At 39.3% G+C, this 26,425-nt stretch overlaps 1 protein-coding gene across 3 annotated transcripts in view; it reads left to right on the top strand.

The window, feature by feature from the left end:
• LOC128698798 (uncharacterized) overlaps positions 1–26,425 on the top strand; it is a 187,977-nt gene that overhangs the window by 104,129 nt on the left and 57,423 nt on the right. For all 3 annotated transcript variants that reach the window (XM_070097716.1, XM_070097715.1, XM_070097714.1), the window contains 2 exons: positions 1,315–1,474; positions 18,700–18,759. In XM_070097716.1, coding sequence (XP_069953817.1) covers positions 1,315–1,474; positions 18,700–18,759 — 220 coding nt within the window. The remainder of the gene's footprint in view (positions 1–1,314; positions 1,475–18,699; positions 18,760–26,425) is intronic.

Here is a 26,425-nt window from a genome sequence, read left to right as displayed (position 1 = left end):
TGCCTAAGGACCATGTCACTTGTGACCCTAATCGTGCACAGTTTATTATCATCCTGTTCTACATAATTTATCATTACTGGAATATCGCTGGTGTCCTCCTGTGTAAAAACTGAGAGGAAGTATGTGTTAAAAATTCTACACATTTCCTTATCACTGTCAGTGAGCTGACCCGAGGAACTTTTGTTATGTATGATAATCTATGTAACTGTATTTGTGTATACCTGAATAAACTTACTTACATACATACGAAAGGAATAATTTTCTACAGTTACCCCCAGTAACACATTTTCTCTTATGTTAGATTAGAGAAAATGTTATTCTTGGCATCACTTGTACAAGTTATCTGGCTACCACATCTCATATTTATGTTTATTTATTCTATTGTAGGGTGTATTTATCATCTTTTTATGTTATGTATCGCGTTTATTATATAATTTTGAAAAAAATATCATGGATGGATTAATGAAAATGTGTATATTAACGTAATATACAACATTTAATGAGACTCGGTGATCATTATTATTATTATTATTATTAGCATTTCTAATATGGCGTCACTTGTGCAAGTCGTCTGCTACCACATCTCATATTTATGTTTATTTATTCTATTGTGGGGTGTATTTATCATCTTTTTATGTTATGTATCGTGTTTATTATATAATTTTGAAAAAATATCATAGATGGATTAATGAAAATGTGTATTTAACGTAATATACGACATTTAAATGAGACTCGATGATTATTATTATCATTACTAATATGACATCTGGAGACATAAGACACTCTTACTGATTTTAATGTGTACCTGCACGCCAGCACAGTGTGTAAGTTTATTTAAGTACAGGTATACATAAGTATAATTATCAGAGTATATATAAAATATGAAATAACTTTTAAAAACATTTGAAATTTTGGAGTTTCCAGACAAAATGGAGAGACTTAGTGCTTACTGAGCTCACGAAGAATGTAAACAAACAAGGTGGGGCGCGGTGACCGTATTAGAAAGTCAGGTGGGGGGAGCCGTATAGCGAGTTTTGGTCATAATTTGAAATGACCGTATTAGCGGAACATCGTAAAGTGAAACGCCGTAAAGCGGGGCCCTGCTGTATATACTGAGGGATCACCGTATTTTATAGTGCATGCATAAGTCTTACTTCACTTGCTTGATTAGATCTGCAAAATATTGCAGAAGATAACTTTTCTCAAATCACATCATAATACAAATGCTTCAAAAATTTGAATTATTTCCACATGAATTATGTCAGATACTGCAATGTTGAAAAGTGCTTAGTATGTGTGTATTTTTTTTTCCAGGATCATCAGTTGGTTACAGGAGCCCTTGGATTCGCCTACCGAGGATACCGCCAAGTCCTTCTTGCCTTTCATTCCATAGAGAGACAACATGCTGGCACATATGTCTGTGAAGCTTCCAACGAGGCAGGAGTTCATTCTCAAGCCATTAAGGTCATTGTTGGTAAGCGGTTGAATTCTGTCAGATTTTACATTTGGGGGGACTTGCTTTCATTCATTACTGTACTGTTCTGTTAGACATAATTCCAAAGGAGATATGATACAAATATTGAGAATGCTCTTTTAAATTCTACGTTTAAGAAAATTTTAAGAAACAGATAACTTTCTCTAAAACAAAGGAACACCTCCTTTCTATTATCAGTACCGTAAACAACCTTAACATCATTGCAAATAATATTCCTCAAGCTCAAACCAACAGCAGTAGCTATCTGGCTGGTGGCCTGGTAAAGGGCATGGCCTGGTAAAGGGTTAATTCATTTTACCTGGCAAAAATAGCTTTAACAATAAAATCACCTGTAAATACTTATAGTAATGCAATTGAGATACCAATAATAATATTAAAAAAGTTACACAAGTATTATCTCCAGCTGTTGCAATGCTTTTCAACAAATCATTTGAGGGACGAATATTTGGGATGTTCTCAAGAGAGCCAAGATAATAACCATGCACAGAGGTCATTATTCAACGGATATTAATAACTACAGACCAATCTCTGATTTCCAGTACTATCATAATATTTGAGAAACTGATCCCGAAGCAACTGTACATGTACCTAATTAAGTATGGTACCATTTTTCATAATTTGGGTGCAGACTTAAAAACACTAATGCTGAAATAATAATAATACGTACTCGACACTGTTTATTCAGCACTTGAAAGAAATGAGTATCCTATTGTTGTCTGAAAGGCCTTTGATACAGTTGACCACAGCATACTCCTACTCAAGCTTAATTACCATAAACTTAGAAGACACAGTTACACAAACTGCAGTTTTGTTTGGATTTTCTGATAATACTGTTAAAGGAGGAAGAATAGTTATACTCATAACCTTAATTTTTCAAGGGGTGGACTGGTAAGCTAGTGGAAGGCCTTGGTCAGATGGCCAAAAGCTCCAACTGTGGGTCATCATATGACTAAGACCCACATCAGGAAACATTTCCCCTGTTTCCTGACAATCTTACTTAACCTAACTGGAGAAAGTTGCAGAGTATCCCTTTACTATTTCTTTGAAAATGAGGCCTAATCTGTACTTTTTCTCATCGTGTTTCTTGTCAATTGATTTGAGCAAAAAACAAGGTAAAATAACCCATGTATACAGGAGAAGGGGTTACTAGCCCCTGGCTCCCGGCATTTTAGTCGCCTCTTACAACACGCATGGCTTACGGAGAACGAATTCCGTTCCACTTCTCCATAGAGAGAAGAGGAAATAAACAAGAACAAGAACTAGTAAGAAAATAGAAGAAAACCCAGAGGGGTGTGTATATGTATGCTTGTATATGCATGTGTAGTGTGACCTAAGTATCAGTAGAAGTAGCAAGACATACCTGAAATCTTGCATGTTTATGAGACAGAAAAAAGACACCAGCAATCCTACTATCATGGAAAACAATTACAGGCTTTTGTTTTACACTCACCTTGGCAGGACGGTAGTACCTCCCTGGGTGGTTGCTGTCTGCCAACCTACTACCTATGAAGCAAGTGATTTTTTTTTTTTTTCAACAAGTCGGCCGTCTCCCACCGAGGCAGGGTGACCCAAAAAAGAAAGAAAATCCCCCAAAAGAAAATACTTTCATCATCATTCAACACTTTCACCACACTCACACATTATCACTGTTTTTGCAGTAATAATGTGTGAGTGTGGTGAAAGTGTTGAATGATGATGAAAGTATTTTCTTTTTGGAGATTTTCTTTCTTTTTTGGGTCACCCTGCCTCGGTGGGAGACGGCCGACTTGTTGAAAAAAAAAAATCACTTGCTTCATAGGTAGTAGGTTGGCAGACAGCAACCACCCAGGGAGGTACTACCGTCTTGCCAAGGTGAGTGTAAAACAAAAGCCTGTAATTGTTTTCCATGATAGTAGGATTGCTGGTGATATTACATACAAATATTTATCTTAGGCCAGCTGCAGATTCAAACCCATAAAGTCATTCCTTTACCTTGGCAGTAAGTCAGACTGGATTCTCTTCAGCTAACAATGACAATGAGTTTCACATATCTACATCTGTTCAGCTATCCATCAAAATCAAAATTCTTATTATTTTGTACAATGTGTAGTTTACATGTAATAAAATATTGTTAAACACAAAGAAAGCCATTAGCATGCATGGAGCATTTTGGGCTATTTATTTATACATTCATTCATAAATTGCCTGATGCTTTTGGTTGAAATTTACTACATTTATATTATACCAGAAATTCTCTTTCAGCTTTGCATTTTTACACATTGTCTCCAGGTGGTGGCACCACCTGTGAGCTGCATGAAAAATGGTTTTGGAAGGGGAACTCTCGGATGGTTTTTACCCTTTCTGAAATTTACAATTTTGAGATTTGTACTTCTGAAAGGAATTGTGAATTATGTTGTTATAATATTGTGAGTTTCTTCTGAAAGTAGTGAAACCTTGCTAGAAGGTCTAATTTGAGTTGAAGATTTTAACTGCAATCACCTCTTTCCATCCCTGCAAGAAGGATAACAAGGGGTCATAGCTGTAAATTAAGGAAAGTGGAGTCATATTATAAAATTTGTCTTCACAAGCACAGTGGTAGATCAGTGAAATGAGTGAGAAGATGTAGTAAGTGCTTTAACTACTGGAAATAAAAAAAAAAAGTATGTCGGATAATTGAAGGTGTGACACCATGAGCATAGCTCTACAGTGGACCCCCAAATTTCGTGATTCATCCGTTCCAGAGAGTCTGCCAAAAGTCGAAATTCATGAATTTCGAAACCATTTTCCCCATAAGAAATAATGTAAATCCAATTAATCCATTCCAGACACCCAAAAGTATTAACAAAAATTTTTTTTTTTATAGATTAAATATAGATTTACATACAGAAAATAATGAGAAATCAAGTATAAAACAATAATAACACCACAATTACGTTTATTGAAGACTCTTGTTGGTGTATGGAAGACGGGAGGAGGGAAGAAGGTTAGGGTGATGTTCCTCCACAAATGTTTGCACCTCATGCCACTTTGCACAAATGTCCTTAATCTTTGAAGAAGGCACCTTCTTCCTTCTCTCTTCCTCCTCCTCTGAAGCAGTTTCCTCATCTGTTGTACATAAGAACATAAGAAAGCAAGAACACTGCAGCAGGCCTGTTGGCCCATACTAGGCAGGTCCTTCACAAACCATCCCACTAACAGAATATTTGCCCAACCCAGTTTTCAATGCTTCCCAAGCAATAGACTTCAGTAATTTTATTCACTCATGTGCAAGTCCCACTCAAATCAAATCATGTGTGTTGGGAAGTACCCTGGCTGGTTTGTGTGGGGAAGTACCCTGGCTGGTTTGTGTGGGGAAGTACCCTGGCTCGTATGGGGAAGTACCCTTGCTGGTGTGTGTGGGGAAGTACCCTGCCTGGTGTACATAAGAACATAAGAAAGCAGGAACACTGCAGCAGACCTATTGGCTCATACTAGGCAGGTCCTTCACAATCCATCCCAATAACAGAATATTTGCCCAACCCAATTTTCAATGCTCCCCAAGCAATAAGCTTTGATAATTCTGTTCACTCATGCTCAAGTCCCACACAAATCAAATCGTGTGTGTGGGGAAGTACCCTGGCTGGTGTGTGTGGGGAAATACCCTGGCTGGTTTGTGTGGGGAAGTACCCTGGCTGGTTTGTGTGGGGAAGTACCCTGGCTGGTGTGTTCTTTCTTGAATTCTATCATGTTTCTCGCCTTCTTTACCAAAGGGCTGGCACTAGGAGCTTTCTTTTGGCCCATGGTGGCTTATTTAGCAGTTGCAAACACAAAAAACAATGGATTATTATGAAATTTATCATATGGACTCATGGGGTGATGGTCACTCTCTGAGAAACAATGCCACACTGACTCTGAATAGTATGTGTGGGAGCCTTTGTGTGCACACAGCTGCTGGGAGGTTGCTCGGACATACGTATTCCATATGATTGCCGAATTTTGAGGCAAATCACAAAACGTGAGGTACAGTGGACCCCCGCATAACGATATTAATCCGTTCCTGAGAGCTCATTGTTATGCGAAATTATCGTTATGCGAATGAATTTTCCCCATAAGAAATAATGGAAATCAAATTAATCCGTGCAAGACACCCCAAAGTATGAAAAAAAAATGTTTTACCACATGAAATATTAATTTTAATACACACAAACTGAAAAAGACATGCACAGTTACATGACACTAACCTTTATTGAAGATCTGGTGATGATTGATGGGATGGGAGGAGGAGAGAGTCTTAGTGTTTAGAAGGGGAATCCCCTTCCATTAAGACTTGAGGTGTCAAGTCCTTTTCCGGGGTTACTTCCCTTCTTCTTTTAATGCCACTAGGACCAGCTTCAGAGTCACTGGACTTCTGTCGCACAACATATCTGTCCATAGAGGCCTGTACCTCCCGTTCCTTTATGACTTTCCTAAAGTGTTTCACAACATTGTCAGTGTAATAGTCACCAGCACGGCTTGCAATAGCTGTGTTAGGGTGATTATCATCAAAAAAGGTTTGCACTTTAAGCCACATTCCATACATTTCCTTAATCTTTGAAGTAGGCAACTTCTTCAATGTCTCTCTCCCCTCCTCCGAAGCAGTTTCCTCAGGTCTGGCCTCTTGCTGTTGAAGTTGATCTAGCAGCTCATCAGTGGTTAGTTCTTCATTGTCCTCCTCCACCAACTCTTCCACATCATCCCCACTAACCTCCAACCCCAAGGACTTTCCCAATGCCACAATGGATTCCCCAACTGGCATAGGATTCCCAGGGTTAGCCTCAAACCCTTCAAAATCCCTTTGGTCTACACATTCTGGCCACAGTTTCTTCCAAGCAGAGTTCAAGGTCCTCTTAGTCACTCCCTCCCAAGCCTTACCTATAAGGTTTACACAATTGAGGATATTAGAGTGCTCTCTCCAAAACTCTCTTAGAGTCAATTGAGTTTCTGAGGTCACTACAAAGCACCTTTCAAACAGAGCTTTTGTGTACAGTTTTTGAAGTTTGCAATAACCTGCTGGTCCATGGGCTGCAGGAGAGGAGTGGTATTAGGAGGCAAAAACTTCACCTTAATGAAGCTCATGTCCCCATAAAGTCACTCTGCCACGTCTGTAGGATGACCAGGGGCATTGTCTAACACCAGGAGGCACTTAAGGTTTAATTTCTTTTCAGTTAGGTAATCTTTCACATTGGGGGCAAATGCTTGGTGTAACCAGTCATAGAAAAAGTCCCTAGTGACCCATGCCTTACTGTTTGCCCTCCACAGCACACACAAATTAGCCTTGAGGATATTCTTTTGCCTGAACGCTCTGGGAGTTTCTGAGTGATACACTAATAAAGGCTTCACTTTGCAATCACCACTAGCATTGGAACACATCAACAGAGTAAGCCTGTCTTTCATAGGCTTATGTCCTGGGAGTGCCTTTTCCTCCTGAGTAATGTAGGTCCTGCTTGGCATTTTCTTCCAAAACAGGCCTGTTTCATCACAATTAAACACTTGTTTAGGTTTCAGTCCTTCACTGTCTATGTACTCCTTGAATTCCTTCAAGGTAGACAGCAACCACCCAGGGAAGTACTACCGTCCTGCCAGATGACTGTGAAACAAAAACCTGTAACTGTTTTGCATGATGGTAGGATTGCTGGTTTCTTTTTCTGTCTCATAAACACGCTAGATAACAGGGATATCTTGCTACTCCTACTTACACTTTGGTCACACTTCACAGACACGCACATGCATATATATATATATACATACATCTAGGTTTTTCTCCTTTTTCTAAATAGCTCTTGTTCTTTTTTATTTCTTCTATTGTCCATGGGGAAGTGGAAAAGAATCTTTCCTCCGTAAGCCATGCGTGTCGTATGAGGCGACTAAAATGCCGGGAGCAATGGGCTAGTAACCCCTTCTCCTGTATACATTTACTAAAAAAGAGAAGAAGAAAAACTTTATAAAACACTGGCAGGTAAGTTTGGGGTGCCCCTCACCATGCCTTATCACACTATGTATGCCACTACGCTTCTTAAATCTCTCAAACCAACCTTTGCTGGCCTTAAATTCACTCACATCATCACTAGTTGCAGGCATTTTTTTTATTAAATCCTCGTGCAACTTCCTAGCCTTTTCACTTATGATCACTTGAGAGATGCTATCTCCTGCTATCTGTTTTTCATTTATCCACACCAATAAGAGTCTCTCAACATCTTCCATCACTTGCGATCTCTGTTTCGAAAACACAGTTGAGCCTTTGGCAAGAACAGCTTCCTTGATTGCCGTTTTGTTGGACACAATAGTAGCGATGGTTGATTGGGGTTTACTATACAACCTGGCCAGCTCGGAGACACGCACTCCACTTTCATACTTAGCAATGATCTCTTTCTTCATCTCTATTGTAATTCTCACCCTTATTCCTGTAGGGTTGGCACTAGAAGCTTTCTTGGGGCCCATGGTCACTTATTTTGCAGATAAAATCACCAAAAACACTGTAATAATACGAAATGTTCTGATTGTATGCTTGGATGTTACCGCGGAGGCTGGCTGGTAAACAATGCTACCGGCGGAACATGTGAGGCTGGCTCAGGCCACACATTAGATGCGTCTTGGACGAATAGCGATGAGCGGGTTTTTTAGTGGTATGCGAGGCAAAATCTTAGCGATAAAATGTATCGGTATGCGGATTTAACGTTATGTGATGCCAACGGTATGCGGGGGTCCACCATATTTTGACGAAAAAAACTGCCGAAAGTCGAAATTCACAAAGTGCAGGACTCACGAAACTCGGAGGTTCACTATACAGTGGACCCCCGCATAACGATTACCTCCGAATGCGACCAATTATGTAAGTGTATTTATGTAAGTGCGTTTGTACCTGTATGTTTGGGGGTCTGAAATGGACTAATCTACTTCACAATATTCCTTATGGGAACAAATTCGGTCAGTACTGGCACCTGAACATACTTCTGGAGTGAAAAAATATCGTTAACCGGGGGTCCACTGTATTTTTGTACCTACCAGCCCAAAATGCTCTGCAAAACTATGGACTTTCAGCATACTCTTAAATATCACCCATTTCTGTATAAGCAATTTCTTTTCTTCTTTCAACAAACCGGCCGTATCCCACTGAGGCAGGGTGACCCAAAAAGAAAAATGAAAGTTTCTCTTTTAAAATTTAGTAATATATACAGGAGAAGGAGTTACTAGTCCCTTGCTCCCGGCATTTTACTCACCTTTTACAACACACAGTGCTTACGGAGGAAGAATTCTGTTCCACTTCCCCATGGAGAATAAGCAATTTATCATGTTGAAATAAACTTGTACATACAGTGGAACCTCGGCTTGTGAGCTTAATCCGTTCTGTGACCTTGCTCGTATCCTGACCTGCTCGTATGCTGAGTCAGTTTTCCTAATTTAAATTAATTGAAATGCGATCAATCTGTTCCAGCAGAATTCCTGCTATCAGGAGGCAGGAATATGACGCTAATATCAACTCCATGGCTTATTTATCTATCACAATTCATCTAATATGACATAATAAAAAATAAAAATAGCAAAGAAACCTGATATATACATGTACTCTAGAATGAATAAAATACATGGCAAGTGGTGGCGGCCATTCCCTACCTCAAGTGGCTGCCTTGTTGTGGGTCAGCGGGGCAGATCTCCCGCCATCCCCTGCCATTCCCCGACACTACAAGCTAGCTGTGTTTGTGAATTGTGTTTTGATCTTTTAATTACCATATCTTGTATCTGCCAAGCAGTCATAACACCCAGTAGTCATACCAGTGTTACTGAATGACTTACTGACTTGACTGAATCACTTACTGACTTTACTGACTGACTTAGTGACTTGACTGACTGACTTACAGACTGACCTACTGACTGACCTACTGACTGACCTACTGACTGACCTACTGACTGACCTACTGACTGACCTACTGACTTGACTGACTTACAGACTTAACTGACTTACTGACTTGACTGACTGACTTACTGACTTGACTGACTGACTTACAGCCTGACTTACTGATTTAACTGAATGACTTACTGACTTGACTGACTAACTTACTGACTTGACTGACTTACTGAATGACTTAAAGTTAGACTTTTTCACTGAAGAGGACCTTGAAATGGTGTCTATAGCAGCTGATGCCTTACCATCAGTTGTATAATGTACTGCAGAGTAAAATAGAACAGAAATCCATTACAGAATTTATGCACACTCCAGCACAACCATCAACTTCAGTACCAGAACCTCTACCATCCACCTCAGCCCAGTAGGACCACAACATAACTCTCCACTCTCTTCACAATCATCCACAAACACCAGCACCCACACTATACTGTAAGAAATGCTATTATTTCTGTTGCAGTTATAGTCTTAAGCAGTAAAAACAACGTAAAACATCACAAAAATGAACTATAATTATATATTCACTTTTATTTTTGTAAGATCTGGAGGTCTAAAAAAAATTTGTTTGAAGTGGAAGCTCGCATCCTGAATTTTTGCTCATATCCAGAAACAAAAAATTGACCGAGCAACTGCTCGTATCCTGAACAACTCTTATGATGGGGCACTCGTAAGCCGAGGTTCCACTGTATTTGTATAGGTAATTACATACATTTATGATTTCAGGTTCATATAGTTCATATGTGTGTACTCACCTATTTGTGGTTACAGGGGTTGATTCATAGCTCCTGGCCCCACCTCTTCACTGATTGCTACTAGGTCCTTTCTCTCCCTGGTCCATGAGCCTTATCAAACTTCGTCTTAAAACTATGTATGGTTCCTGCCTCCACTACATTACTTTCTAGGCTATTCCACTTTCTGACAACTCTATGACTAAAGAATTATTATTATAATAAAAAAGAAGTGCTAAGCCACAAGGGCTATACAGCATATAACTAAAGAAATACTTCCTAACATCTCTTTGACTCATCAGAGTCTTCAACTTAAAATTGTGACCCTTTGTTGCTGTGTCCCATCTCTGGAACATCCTGTCTTTGTCCACCTTGTCAGTTCCTAGCAGTATTTTATATGTCATTATCATGTCTCCCCTAACCCTCCTGTCCTCAAGTGTCGTCAGACCGATTTCCCTTAACCTTTCTTCATAGGACAATCCCCTTAGCTCTGGGACTAGTCTTGTTGCAAACCTTTGCATTTTCTCTAATTTCTTGACGTGCTTGACCAGGTGCGGGTTCCAAATTGGTGCTGCATAACTCTAGTGTGGGCCTGACGTAAATGGTGTACAGAGCCTTGAACAATTCCTTACTGAGGTATCGGAACACTATTCTTAGGTTTTCCAGGCACCCACATGCTGCAGCAGTTATCTGGTTGATGTGTGCCTCAGGAGATGTGCTCAGTATTATACTCACCCCAAGATCCTTTTTCTTGAGTGAGGTTTGGCCACCTAGACTGTACTTCATCTGTGGTCTTCTTTGCCCTTCCCCAATCTTCATGACTTTGCATTTGGTGGGGTTAAATTCAAGGAGCCAGTTGCTGGACCAGGCTTGTAGCCTATCCAGGTCTCTTTGTAGTCCTGCCTGATCCTCATCTGATTTAATTCTCCTCATTAACTTTATATCATATACAAACAGGGACACTTCTGAGTCTGTCCCTTCCATTATGTCATTCACATATTTCAAAAACAGCACAGGTCCCAGGACTGACCCCTGTGGAACCCCGCTTGTCACAGGCGCCCACTCTGACACCATGTCATGTACCATAACTCGTTGCCTCCTTGTCAGATATTCTCTGATCCATTGCAGTGCCTTTCCTGTTATGCATGTCTGATCCTCTAGCTTTTGCATTAACCTCTTGTGAAGAACTGTGTCGAAGGCCTTCTTGCAGTCCAAGAAAATGCAGCCTATCCACCCCTCTCTCTCGTGTCTTACTTTCGTTGCCTTGTCATAAAACTCCAGTAGGATTGTGACACAGGATTTTCCTTCCCTGAAAACATGCTGGTTGTCATTTATAAGCCTGTGTCTTTCTAGGTGCTCCATCACTCTCCTCTTGACAATCTTCTCCATGACTTTGTTTACTATACATTTCAGTGACACGGGTCTGTAGTTTAATGCCTCATGTCTGTCTCCTTTCTTAAAAATTGAGACTACATTTACCATCTTCCAAACCTCAGGTAGTTGCCCAGTTTCAATGGATGTGTTGAAGATTTTTGTCATTGGCATGCACAGCATCTCTGCTCCCTCTCTAAGGACCTATGGAGAGATGTCCAGTCCCATTGCCTTTGAGCTATCAAGTTCACATAGCAGTTTCTTCACCTCCTCAGTTGTGTGTATTTCATCCAGCACTTGTTGGTGTCTCCTTGTTCTGAATTCCTAGAATCCTTCCTGTTTCCACTGTAAATACTGCTTCTTTAAATCTCATGTTGAGCTCCTCCCATACTTCTTGATTATTTCTTGTGAACTCCCCACCTTCCTTCCTCAGCCTGATTGCCTGGTCCTTGACTGTTGTTTTCCTTCTGATGTGGCTATTCAACAGGTTTGGGTCAGATTTGATTTTTGATGTTATGTCATTGTCGTATTGTCACTGAGCCTCTCTTCTTATCTGTGCATATTCGTTTCTGGCTCTTCGGCTAATCTCTTTATTTTCCTGGATGTGTGTGAACACCATGTGGTCCAATATTATGTCCACAAAATAGAGTGCAAACAACCAGTGGCACGGTTTACTACTGTGAAAACATATTTTTAGATCTAATCCACAAATCGTATACAGGTTGGCCATCACTAATCCGGCATCATTGGGACTTTTAGTCAAAGTTTATTCTCTATAAAGATTATGATGTTGAATTTACAGAATTTGGTTGTTGTGTGGTTTTCATGTAGTTAAATAATGATTACAGAGTGTACCACTAGAACGCCTAGCATGGCTAGGCATTTCGGGCAGACTTAGTTTAATTCTTTATTTTAAAATATTACAAATTATGAGGTAAGTTGGTATTATGGCTAAGTGACTAAATACTAGTTTGTGAGTTTAGCAATGTGAATGCTTTTGTTTTGGCACAGTACATAGTTTCAGTATTGGAGTATCATAGGATTCATTATTTTAAGATTGGGATTAATATTTCTGTTTATGGTCAAATGGGTGAGTGTAAGTGTGAACCACCAGGTGGTATTCGTGTAGTTAGTTGATGGGGTGTATCAGGGAGATAAGGTGTTTTCTAATGGTAGTTTTGAAGGTGATGAATGTGTCTGCAGTTCTAGAGTTCTCAGGTAGGGTGTTCCAGATTTTAGGGCCTTTGACATACATTGAATTTTTGTAAAGGTTTAGTCGGACACGGGGAATGTCGTAGAGATGTTTGTGTCTGGTGTTATGCCTGTGGGTTCTGTCACAACTATCAAGAAAGCGTTTTAGGTCAAGGTTGATATTGGAGTTTAAGGTCCTGTAGATGTAGATTGCACAGTAGTAAGTGTGGATGTACTGAACAGGGAGTAAGTTTAGATCTATGAAGAGTGGGGGGGGTGTGTTGCCAGGGATGGGATTTAGTAATTATTCTTACTGCAGCTTTTTGTTGGGTTATTATTGGCTTTAGGTGTGTTGCTGCAGTTGATCCCCAAGCACAAATAGCATAGGTGAGGTATGGATAAATAAGTGAGTGGTATAGTGTGAGAAGGGCATTTTGCGGCACGTAGTATCGTATCTTGGAGAGGATCCCAACCGTTTTGGATACTTTTTTGGTTGTGTGTTGGATATGGGTGCTGAAATTCAGGTTGTTGTCAAGGTATAGGCCTAGGAATTTGCCCTCATTATGTCTGGTAATTAGAGTGTTGTCGATCTTAATGTTAATTTGTGCATCTCCTGCTCTGCTACCAAACATAATATAGTAGGTTTTGTCAGTGTTAAGCATAAGTTTATTGGCTGTCATCCAAGTCGATATTTTGATCAGCTCCTCGTTAACAATGGTGTTGAGGGTGGCAAGATTAGGGTGAGAGATGACATAAGTCGTGTCGTCAGCAAAGAGAATGGGTTTCAGGTGTTGGGATACGTTTGGAAGATCATTGATGTATATGAGGAAGAGCAGGGGACCAAGGACACTTCCATGCGGAACTCCAGTATCAAGTGGCCGTGTTGTTGATGCTGTGTCTTTAATGGTGACATACTGATACCTATTAGTAAGGTAAGATTTGAAATAAGCAAGCGCATGGCCTCTTATACCGTAATGGTCAAGTTTGTGGAGTAGGATGTCGTGGTCTACTGTGTCAAAAGCTTTTCTTAGGTCAATAAAATTTCCTAGTGGATATTCCTTATTTTCCAATGCTGTGTAAAGCAGATCTAGCATTTTTATGATTGCATCATTAGTGCTTTTATTTTTCCTAAATCCAAATTGGCAGGGGTTGAGTATGTTTTATGCTGTTATAAATGAATATAGTCTCCTGTGCACGAGTTTCTCAAAGATTTTGGATAGCAATGGTAAGTTTGATATTGGCCTATAGTTGTTTAAATCTGTAGGGTCACCACCTTTATGTATTGGTGTAACCCTTGCCATCTTGAGTAGTTTTGGGAAGGTGCTAGTTTCTAGTGACTTGTTAAAAAGTAATGAAATAGCATGCGAAAGGATATGGGCAGCTCGCTTGTGCAGTAATGGTGGGACATTAGACAGATTCCCTGAGTTGTTTTTAAGTGACTTTATAATCTCGGTGACTTCCGAGGGCTCAGTTGGTGCAAGATAGAAGGAATTTGGGAAATTCCCATCTACGTAGTCCCCGGCATGGGCATTGGTATGTGGGATTTTATTGGCGAGATTAGATCCTATGGTTGAGAAGAAGTCGTTTATCTTGTTAGCTGTGTCAGTGGGATGTAGCGGTGTTTCATTAGGTTTAGTTAGGACAATATTCTTGTTTTTTTTCAGTTTGTGGGTCCCTAGAATCTGAGAGAGTGTTTTCCAGGTCTTTTTTTATATCTCCTCTAGTGTCTGTGAATCTACTGGAGTAGTATAGTTGTTTGGCTTTCTTTATTACTTTGGTGAGAACTGATGAATAGTGTTTAAGAATATCTTTGTGTATTAAGCCCTGTCTGTATTGCTTTTCATATTGGTGTTTCTTGTCAATGGATTTCAGAATGGTGCTGGTTAGCCATGGGCAACCAAGCCGTTTGTTTGTGACCTGTTTCGTTTTTATAGGACAATGTTTGTTGTATAGTCTAAGTAATTTGTTAAGAAAAATGTCTGTCCAGTCATCAATACCATTGGCCTTGGAGAATTCTGTAGGCCAGTCAACAATCTCTAGGTCAGCTGTGAACTTCCTTATTGAGGCCTCGTCATGGAGTCTAAATGAGACTTTGTTGTATTCAAGTGGTGGTTTACTAATGTTTGTCAGGAGGAAGGTAGGGTAGTGGTCTGTAGTGCTATCTGTGATTATCCCTGATTTAAGGGGGGCTAGTATATTGGTCCATATGTGGTCTATTATGGTTGCACTTGTCTCAGTGAGCCTGGTTGGTTTAGTTATTGTTGGTATGAGAAGTGTGTTGTTCATATTGTTGATGAAATCAGTTACAGGCTGATCATCTAGTAAGCCAAGGTTGATGTTGAAGTCTCCAGCTAAGAGAAGGTGGTGCTTATTCATTTGTCTGTTTGTTATTAGTGACTTTAATTTCTCACTGAAATTTGGGATGTTTGTGTGAGGTATCCAGTAAATGGCACCGATTGTTATAGGTGTCTTAAGGTTTTTTACAGTAAAATTAGCAAAAATGTATTCCCCATATTCATCACTAAAGCAAGTGGTGCTAATACAAGATAACTGGTTAGAGTAATAGATTGCAATACCACCCCCAACTTGGTTTGGTCTGCAGTTGTGGATTGCTGTGTATCCTGGTAGAGGGTAGATATCTATTGTGTCCTGCTTAAGCCAGGTCTCAATAAGAATAATGCAGGAGAAGGGTGTCTTTAGTGATTCAAGGAGTGCCAGGAGGTCATCATAGTGTTTGCTTAAGGACCTGATGTTGTAGTTAAGTACTGATAGACTTTTAGCATTGTTTAGGATAGTGCTGGCTTGTGATGCTGTGTAATAAAGGCAGTTACTTTCCAATAGGTTTTGATTGGGTGTCAGATTATGGAGGTTTAGATCAGGGTCAACGTGATGAATCATCTTCTAGGTTTAAATTATGGTTATTTATATTCTGAGTTATGTGTTGAGTTCTAGTACTGATATCTGTAGTGGTGGGAAGTTTGGATAAGTATATAGCTAGAGTATTTTGGTCATATAGAGTATAGTCACTACTACACATAATGAAGTTGATGTTGTCTATGTGTTGTGCTGGAATGAACTAAAGTACAACTAGGTATAAACTAGTAATATAAAAATACAAATTTAAAATAGAACAAGACTCTCACTTGTAATTGCACTAAGGTCTAATATAATGACTTTTGTGGAGTCTATGTTTTGAGCTAGAATGAGCTATAGTACAACTAGATTTAATCTAATAATATAAAAATACAAATTAAAAATAGCACCAGTCTCTCACTAGTAATTGCACTATGGTCTAATATAATGAATTTGGTATTGACTATAGTACAACTGAGTTTAATCTAATAATATAAAAAAGGCACAAGACTCTCAATTGTAATTGCACTAAGGTCTTATATAAGTTGTTTACAAGAATTAGAGTATAACTAGATTTAAATTGACAGGATAAAATACACAAGTTAAGGTAGCAAAAGAATAATAATAAAAAAAAATGATAAAAATAAAAATGGCAATGACTTGGTTATAATATGCTAGTAAGATGGTAGACAGGATAATATAAAAGTTGTAGTTGAAAATACTAGTTTAAAAAAGTATAGAATAAAATGGTCAATAAAAGAAGTTTACATTAAGTTTGATCAATATAGTTTAAAGTAAAATTGGGCAATAATAGGGATTTTAGAATAAAATTGGGCAATTGAGTATTTCTTAAAGTGAGGTAGAATTATTGAGGACAAGTTATGGCTAGTTTATAATAAAATAAGATGGAACAGTGATGCGGTAAGTTGTAAAAAACGGAGATAGATTCTGTAGATATTAAACAAATTAAGACTATGAGGTAGAATGGTCGTTGAATACAACAATGACAATCAAAAGTAGTTGGGGTATTAGAAATTTAGGGGGGCACAAATTTATGACAATATAACACTAACTGTGGAGTGTGGGTATTATCTGCACTTTACTCTGTTTCTGTTAGTCCAGCCTCACTTAGGAATGTTTTAAGGTCATGTTCTGTAGAGATGAAGTATCTCTTCCCAGTGGGTTGTTTCCTAACTGCGATTTTTCCATCCCTCACAAAGCACTGGTGGATTTTTTGGGCATAGCGTAATTTTCTTAGCCGATAAAGAAGGTTTTGTCTTATTTTGGTAAGGCACTCATTGACGTAAACATCAGTTTTCATAGAAATAGATGTTTTTAGTAGGTTGTTTCTTTGTAGGCTAGTTTGGAATTTTAACAGCACTGTTTTTTTACCTGCTTGGTAGCCCATCAGTTTGCAATCCTTTAGGTCATCACTACGTATGTTAAGGTGAAGGTGGTCCTTGATAAGCTGCAGGGTGGTCTCCATGCAGGTTTCTTGGGTGACTGTGGGTGGGAGATGTTTGCTGTTAACTACAACAGCGTCAGATAGCTGCTGTTGGTCATTATGGTCTTGGAAGTTGGTTATGACATTGGCAAGTTGTTGGTCCACTCTTGATCTTTCCTCTGTAATGTTGGTAGTAAGTAGGGTGACTTGGTCTTTTAGAGTGTTGATGGTGTCTAGGGACTGGGTGTGGGTGTTGCTTTGTTGTTCCAGAGTGTCTAGTTTATGTTCAAGAGCAGTGATCTTGTTGAGGTAATCTGCATTGCTAGCTTTTAGTTCCTGCATTTCTTGAGTTAGTTTGGTGATCGTTTGGTTCTGAATCGTAAGGAGTTTAGCTATTTCTGGGTCGGTGATCTTCTTGACATCAAATACTGGGAAGGAGTTATCTTGGACTGTGACGGCGGCCATGTTTGTTGTTGTCTGTCGTGTGTTGTGGTGGTGCCGGTGGGTGATGAGGGTTGTGTCCTGGCTAGCAGTACCACAAGTTTTCCTCGTGTTATTACTGCTCTCACCTTTGATGTTAGGAGTCCTTAGCTGGTTACTGGATCTTCTTTTATTGCTCTGACCCTTGTCCATTGGCTGTGGCTTCAGGTGAATAATAGGTGATGGGTGAATGTTGTGGAGTATCACTTCAGTGGCAGCGGGGTAGGAGGTGGTAGTACGAGTACTATTTGTTGGTAATTTGTGAACTTTTGGGTGATTTCTGCAGTTGATTTATATCATTCTGGGTATCCACACATGTTAGTGTTATGTGGGTCTTGATTAGGTCATCACTGGGCTGCTGGGAACCTCAGGTAGAAGTAAAAATAGATACAAGGTTCCTGTTGCCACTGCCGCTGCCGCTGGGGGACAGTGAAGTCTGCCGGATTAGCGAGTTTGCCGGATTACAGAGTGGTTAGGTTAGAATACACTTAAGTAACCTATCAATAGAGGCTCTTTCTGCTACATCTTTCTCATTTTCATCACTGCTTTCTCCTCCACTGGCTTGCTGCTGTGGATTTACAACCATCTGCACAATTTCTGAGTCAGTATAATGATGAAATTTGAAATTATGCTAGCTGAAATTAGCGCAGCACAGATTACTGATGGAACCGGATAACTGATTGCCAGATTAGTGCTGGCCGACCTGTATGTACTAATGGATTTATTTTTTCAACAAACTGGACGTATTCCACTGAGGTAGGGTGACCTAAAAAGAAAAACGAAAGTTTCTCGTTTTAAATTTAGTAATGTATACTGGAGAAGGGGTTACTAACCCCTTGCTCCTGGCATGTTAGTCACCTCTTACGGCATGCATGGTTTACGGAGGAATAATTCTGTTTCACTTCCCCATGGAGACCAATGGAATTGTAGGTATAAAATTATAAAGACTAGTTTTAAAATATTTTTTTATATATGTATCTAAACTCATTATTTGCTGTACATATTAATTATGACTGCATTTCATTTACTGCAGATGAATATTGGTATATATGTGTTCGTGAACCATGTTTGTCATAAAAGGTGAACTAAAATACCAGGAGCAAGAGGCTAGTAACCCTTCTCCTGTATAAATTATGAAATGTAAAAAGAAGATAAACTTTAGTTTTCTTTGTTTTGGGTCACCCTGCCTCAGTGTTGCAAGAAAAAAAATGTTCATAAACTTTGATTTTCTTACTTTCAGAGAGTGATGGTTCTCAGAGCAGAATGAGTGATGAGTTACCCCACACTGAGGAACTTCTCAGTAAGTATTATAGAACCCACCAGCAGAGCTCTGGCTGTGCACTTATGCCAGTACTGTACTATGTTGCAGGACATTATTATTTTGTTTACAATACTTAGTATACTGGACTGTTAGAGCATACATTTATTAACTTTGCTTCAGAATAATTTAAAGAAGTTTTAAATTAATAGCAAGTCTTCGTTCTGGCTTATTCAGTTTTAAAATTACTGCACCACAGTGCTGTGCAAATTTATTCATATGAAAAGCATAAGCAAAAACCTCAAAGCTTGGTGTTGACATGGTTGTATTGTAGTTTGAAACCACTACTTGGCCAATTTTATCCATTATTTATAGTTTGAATTGTAAACTATTATGTTGGGTCTGCACTTCAGATAGCATTTTGTTATGCAAATGGTAAAAAACATAGCCAAACCAAATGAAACCCATCAAACCTATCCTTTAGTAATCTAATGTAACTTAACCTAATCTCTGCTACTGGTGTGGTGTATCTAGGTTCACTTTCAGCCAATGTGAGACACATCGCAGTCCTAAGCAGGGATTGGCTCGCACGTGCTATGCAGTCAAAATTAATGTTCTGTTTTTGCTAATATCTCCCAAAATAATTTGCACAAGAGATGCTAATTTTGTGGTGTACACGGGTTGTAAATGCAACATTGTAAAATATAAACTAATACCCCATTTATGCCGATTAGTAGTCAATAACCTTAGCCCAGTGATCTTTAAAGGAAATTAGTAATGTAGAATATTGAAAAGGTAACCAAACTCTAGTAGATAGGTCAATACAGAGTGCAAATCTGGGAAGAATAGTTGGTTAGTTAAGTGGTCTTAAAGCCTATTGATACCACCATTCAGGATTATAACCCTTAATCCTAAATATGAGGATACTGAGATTGAAATAAACTCTTGATAAAAAATTAGACACATGTGCAACATCTGTACATTGTAAACTTTTGAGTGCATATACTGGGTATACTACTAAGATATTTTTTTTTTTTCCCAACAAGTCGGCCGTCTCCCACCGAGGCAGGGTGACCCGAAAAAGAAAGAAAATCCCCAAAAAGAAAATACTTTCATCATCATTCAACACTTTCACCACACTCACACATTATCACTGTTTTTGCAGAGGTGCTCAGAATACAACAGTTTAGAAGCATATACATACATATAAAGATACACAACATATCCCTCCAAACTGCCAAAACTAAGATATTTATCCTTATATATTTTCACACATCAGGAACTACAGTATATGTTCATCAGAATGCACATAAGTGTTGAGGAATACATTACTGCATTAGCCTTGAATAATAGGAAATAGAATGCATGTTATTTAAGGTTTCATTGCTGAAGTTTGATATCTTGAAGCAGTTAATTTTATTTATATATATATTATATATGTATATATATATATATATATTTTTTTTTTTTATTATCACACCGGCCGATTCCCACCAAGGCAGGGTGGCCCGAAAAAGAAAAACTTTCACCATCATTCACTCCATCACTGTCTTGCCAGAAGGGTGCTTTACACTACAGTTTCCAAACTGCAACATTAACACCCCTCCTTCAGAGTGCAGGCACTGTACTTCCCATCTCCAGGACTCAAGTCCGGCCTGCCGGTTTCCCTGAATCCCTTCATAAATGTTACTTTGCTCACACTCCAACAGCACGTCAAGTATTAAAAACCATTTGTCTCCATTCACTCCTATCAAACACGCTCACGCATGCCTGCTGGAAGTCCAAGCCCCTCGCACACAAAACCTCCTTTACCCCCCTCCCTCCAACCCTTCCTAGGCCGACCCCTACCCCGCCTTCCTTCCACTACAGACTGATACACTCTTGAAGTCATTCTGTTTCGCTCCATTCTCTCTACATGTCCGAACCACCTCAACAACCCTTCCTCAGCCCTCTGGATAACAGTTTTGGTAATCCCGCACCTCCTCCTAACTTCCAAACTACGAATTCTCTGCATTATATTCACACCACACATTGCCCTCAGACATGACATCTCCACTGCCTCCAGCCTTCTCCTCGCTGCAACATTCATCACCCACGCTTCACACCCATATAAGAGCGTTGGTAAAACTATACTCTCATACATTCCCCTCTTTGCCTCTAAGGACAAAGTTCTTTGTCTCCACAGACTCCTAAGTGCACCACTCACTCTTTTTCCCTCATCAATTCTATGATTCACCTCATCTTTCATAGACCCATCCGCTGACACGTCCACTCCCAAATATCTGAATACGTTCACCTCCTCCATACTCTCTCCCTCCAATCTGATATTCAATCTTTCATCACCTAATCTTTTTGTTACCCTCTATAAATATATTAAACAACCACGGTGACATCACACATCCTTGTCTAAGGCCTACTTTTACTGGGAAAAAATTTCCCTCTTTCCTACATACTCTAACTTGAGCCTCACTATCCTCGTAAAAACTCTTCACTGCTTTCAGTAACCTACCTCCTACACCATACACTTGCAACATCTGCCACATTGCCCCCCTATCCACCCTGTCATACGCCTTTTCCAAATCCATAAATGCCACAAAGACCTCTTTAGCCTTATCTAAATACTGTTCACTTATATGTTTCACTGTAAACACCTGGTCCACACACCCCCTACCTTTCCTAAAGCCTCCTTGTTCAACTGCTATCCTATTCTCCGTCTTACTCTTAATTCTTTCAATTATAACTCTACCATACACTTTACCAGGTACACTCAACAGACTTATCCCCCTATAATTTTTGCACTCTCTTTTATCCCCTTTGCCTTTATACAAAGGAACTATGCATGCTCTCTGCCAATCACTAGGTACCTTACCCTCTTCCATACATTTATTAAATAATTGCACCAACCACTCCAAAACTATATCCCCACCTGCTTTTAACATTTCTATCTTTATCCCATCAATCCCGGCTGCCTTACCCCCTTTCATTTTACCTACTGCCTCACGAACTTCCCCCACACTCACAACTGGCTCTTCCTCACTCCTACAAGATGTTATTCCTCCTTGCCCTATACACGAAATCACAGCTTCCCTATCTTCATCAACATTTAACAATTCCTCAAAATATTCCCTCCATCTTCCCAATACCTCTAACTCTCCATTTAATAACTCTCCTCTCCTATTTTTAACTGACAAATCCATTTGTTCTCTAGGCTTTCTTAACTTGTTAATCTCACTCCAAAACTTTTTCTTATTTTCAACAAAATTTGTTGATAACATCTCACCCACTCTCTCATTTGCTCTCTTTTTACATTGCTTCACCACTCTCTTAACCTCTCTCTTTTTCTCCATATACTCTTCCCTCCTTGCATCACTTCTACTTTGTAAAAACTTCTCATATGCTAACTTTTTCTCCCTTACTACTCTCTTTACATCATTCCACCAATCGCTCCTCTTCCCTCCTGCACCCACTTTCCTGTAACCACAAACTTCTGCTGAACACTCTAACACTACATTTTTAAACCTACCCCATACCTCTTCGACCCCATTGCCTATGCTCTCATTAGCCCATCTATCCTCCAATAGCTGCTTATATCTTACCCTAACTGCCTCCTCTTTTAGTTTATAAACCTTCACCTCTCTCTTCCCTGATGCTTCTATTCTCCTTGTATCCCATCTACCTTTTACTCTCAGTGTAGCTACAACTAGAAAGTGATCTGATATATCTGTGGCCCCTCTATAAACATGTACATCCTGAAGTCTACTCAACAGTCTTTTATCTACCAATACATAATCCAACAAACTACTGTCATTTCGCCCTACATCATATCGTGTATACTTATTTATCCTCTTTTTCTTAAAATATGTATTACCTATAACTAAACCCCTTTCTATACAAAGTTCAATCAAAGGGCTCCCATTATCATTTACACCTGGCACCCCAAACTTACCTACCACACCCTCTCTAAAAGTTTCTCCTACTTTAGCATTCAGGTCCCCTACCACAATTACTCTCTCACTTGGTTCAAAGGCTCCTATACATTCACTTAACATCTCCCAAAATCTCTCTCTCTCCTCTGCATTCCTCTCTTCTCCAGGTGCATACGCGCTTATTATGACCCACTTCTCGCATCCAACCTTTACTTTAATCCACATAATTCTTGAATTTACACATTCATATTCTCTTTTCTCCTTCCATAACTGATCATTTAACATTACTGCTACCCCTTCCTTTGCTCTAACTCTCTCAGATACTCCAGATTTAATCCCATTTATTTCCCCCCACTGAAACTCTCCTACCCCCTTCAGCTTTGTTTCGCTTAGAGCCAGGACATCCAACTTCTTTTCATTCATAACATCAGCAATCATCTGTTTCTTGTCATCCGCACTACATCCACGCACATTTAAGCATCCCAGTTTTATAAAGTTTTTCTTCTTCTCTTTTTTAGTAAATGTATACAGGAGAAGGGGTTACTAGCCCATTGCTCCCGGCATTTTAGTCGCCTCATACGACACGCATGGCTTATGGAGGAAAGATTCTTTTCCACTTCCCCATGGACAATAGAAGAAATAAAAAAGAACAAGAGCTATTTAGAAAAAGGAGAAAAACCTAGATGTATGTATATATATATATGCATGTGCGTGTCTGTGAAGTGTGACCAAAGTGTAAGTAGGAGTAGCAAGATATCCCTGTTATCTAGCGTGTTTATATATATATATATATGTATATATATGTATATAAATATATGTATATAAATATATATATATATATATATATATATATATATATATATATATATCTTCTTTCTTTCAACACACCAGCCGTATCCCACCGAGGCGGGGTGGCCCAAAAGGAAAAACGAAAGTTTCTCCTTTTACATTTAGTAATATATACAGGAGAAGAGGTTACTAGCCCCTTGCTCCCGGCATTTTAGTCGCCTCTTACAACACGCATGGCTTACGGAGGAAGAATTCTGTTCCACTTCCCCATGGAGATAAGAGGAAATAAACAAGAATAAGAACTAGAAAGAAAATAGAAGAAAACCCAGAGGGGTGTGCATATATGTGCTTGTACATGTATGTGTAGTGTGACCTAAGTGTAAGTAGAAGTAGCAAGACGTACCTGAAATCTTGCATGTTCATGAGACAGAAAAAAGGACACCAGCAATCCTACCATCATGTAAAACAATTACAGGCTTTCGTTTTACACTCACTTGGCAGGACGGTAGTACCTCCCTGGGCGGTTGCTGTCTACCAACCTACTACCTATATATATATATATATATATATATATATACAGTGGACCCCCGGTTAACGATATTTTTTCACTCCAGAAGTATGTTCAGGTGCCAGTACTGACCGAATTTGTTCCCATAAGAAATATTGTGAAGTAGATTAGTCCATTTCAGACCCCCAAACATACACGTACAAATGCACTTACATAAATACACTTACATAATTGGTCGCATTCGGAGGTAATCGTTATGCGGGGGTCCACTGTATATTTTTTTTTTTCAACAAGTCGGCCTTCTCCCACCGAGGCAGGGTGCCCCAAAAAAGAAAGAAAATCCCCAAAAAGAAAATACTTTCGTCATCATTCAACACTTTCACCACACTCACACATTATCACTGTTTTTGCAGAGGTGCTCAGAATACAACAGTTTAGAAGCATATACGTATAAAGATACACAACATATCCCTCCAAACTGCCAATATCCCAAACCCCTCCTTTAAAGTGCAGGCATTGTACTTCCCATTTCCAGGACTCAAGTCTGACTATATGAAAATAACTGGTTTCCCTGAATCCCTTCACTAAATATTACCCTGCTCACACTCCAACAGATCGTCAGGTCCCAAGTATCATTCGTCTCCATTCACTCCTATCTAACACGCTCATGCACGCTTGCTGGAAGTCCAAGCCCCTTGCCCACAAAACCTCCTTTACCCCCTCTTTCCAACCCTTTTGAGGATGACCCCTACCCCTCCTTCCTTTTCCTATAGATTTATATGCTTTCCATGTCATTCTACTTTGATCCATTCTCTCTAAATGACCAAACCACCTCAACAACCCCTCTTCTGCCCTCTGATTAATGCTTTTATTAACTCCACACCTTCTCCTAATTATTTCCACACTCCGAATTTTCTGCATAATATTTACACCACACATTGCCCTTAGACAGGACATCTCCACTGCCTCCAACCGTCTCCTCGCTGCTGCATTTACCACCCAAGCTTCACATCCATATAAGAGTGTTGGTACTACTATACTTTCATACATTCCCTTCTTTGCCTCCATAGATAACGTTTTTTGACTCCACATATACCTCAATGCACCACTCATCTTTTTTCCCTCATCAATTCTATGATTAACCTCATCCTTCATAAACCCATCCGCTGACACGTCGACTCCCAAGTATCTGAAAACATTCACTTCTTCCATACTCCTCCTCCCCAATTTGATATCCAATTTTTCTTTATCTAAATCATTTGATACCCTCATCACCTTACTCTTTTCTATGTTCACTTTCAACTTTCTACCTTTACACACATTCTCAAACTCATCCACTAACCTTTGCAATTTATCTTTAGAATCTCCCATAAGCACAGTATCATCAGCAAAAAGTAACTGTGTCAGTTCCCATTTTGAATTTGATTCCCCATAATTTAATCCCACCCCTCTCCCGAACACCCTAGTATTTACTTCTTTTACAACCCCATCTATAAATATATTAAACAACCATGGTGACATTACACATCCCTGTCTAAGACCTACTTTTACCGAGAAGTATTCTCCCTCTCTTCTACATACCCTAACCTGAGCCTCACTATCCTCATAAAAGCTCTTTACAGCATTTAGTAGCTTACCACCTATTCCATATACTTGCAACATCTGCCACATTGCTCCTGTATCCACTCTATCATATGCCTTTTCTAAATCCATAAATGCAATAAAAACTTCCCTACCTTTATCTAAATACTGTTCACATATATGCTTCAATGTAAACACTTGATCTACACATCCCCTACCCACTCTGAAGCCTCCCTGCTCATCCGCAATCCTACATTCTGTCTTACCTCTAATTCTTTCAATTATAACCCTACCGTATACTTTTCCTGGTATACTCAGTAAACTTATTCCTCTATAATTTTTACAATCTCTTTTGTCCCCTTTCCCTTTATATAAAGGGACTATACATGCTCTCCGCCAATCCCTAGGTACCTTCCCCTCTTTCATACATTTATTAAACAAAAGTACCAACCACTCCAACACTATATCCCCCCCTGCTTTTAACATTTCTGTCATGATCCCATCAGTTCCAGCTGCTTTAACCCCTTTCATTCTACGTAATGCCTCACGTACCTCCCCCACACTTACATTCTGTTCTTCTTCACTCCTAAAAGATGGTATACCTCCCTGGCCAGTGCATGAAATTACCGCCTCCCTTTCTTCCTCAACATTTAAAAGTTTCTCAAAAATATTCTCGCCATCTACCTAATACCTGCCTCTCCCCATCTACTAACTCCCCTACTCTGTTTTTAACTGACAAATCCATACTTTCCCTAGGCTTTCTTAACTTGTTTAACTCGCTCCAAAATTTTTTCTTATTTTCATTAAAATTTCTTGACAGTGCCTCTCCCACTCTTTCATCTGCTCTCCTTTTGCACTCTCTCACCACTCTCTTCACCTTTCTTTTACTCTCCATATACTCTGC

The sequence above is a fragment of the Cherax quadricarinatus genome, chromosome 59, assembly GCF_038502225.1.
Source record: "Cherax quadricarinatus isolate ZL_2023a chromosome 59, ASM3850222v1, whole genome shotgun sequence".
NCBI lineage: Eukaryota > Metazoa > Arthropoda > Malacostraca > Decapoda > Parastacidae > Cherax > Cherax quadricarinatus.
This window is presented reverse-complemented; position numbering and strand designations above follow the sequence as displayed.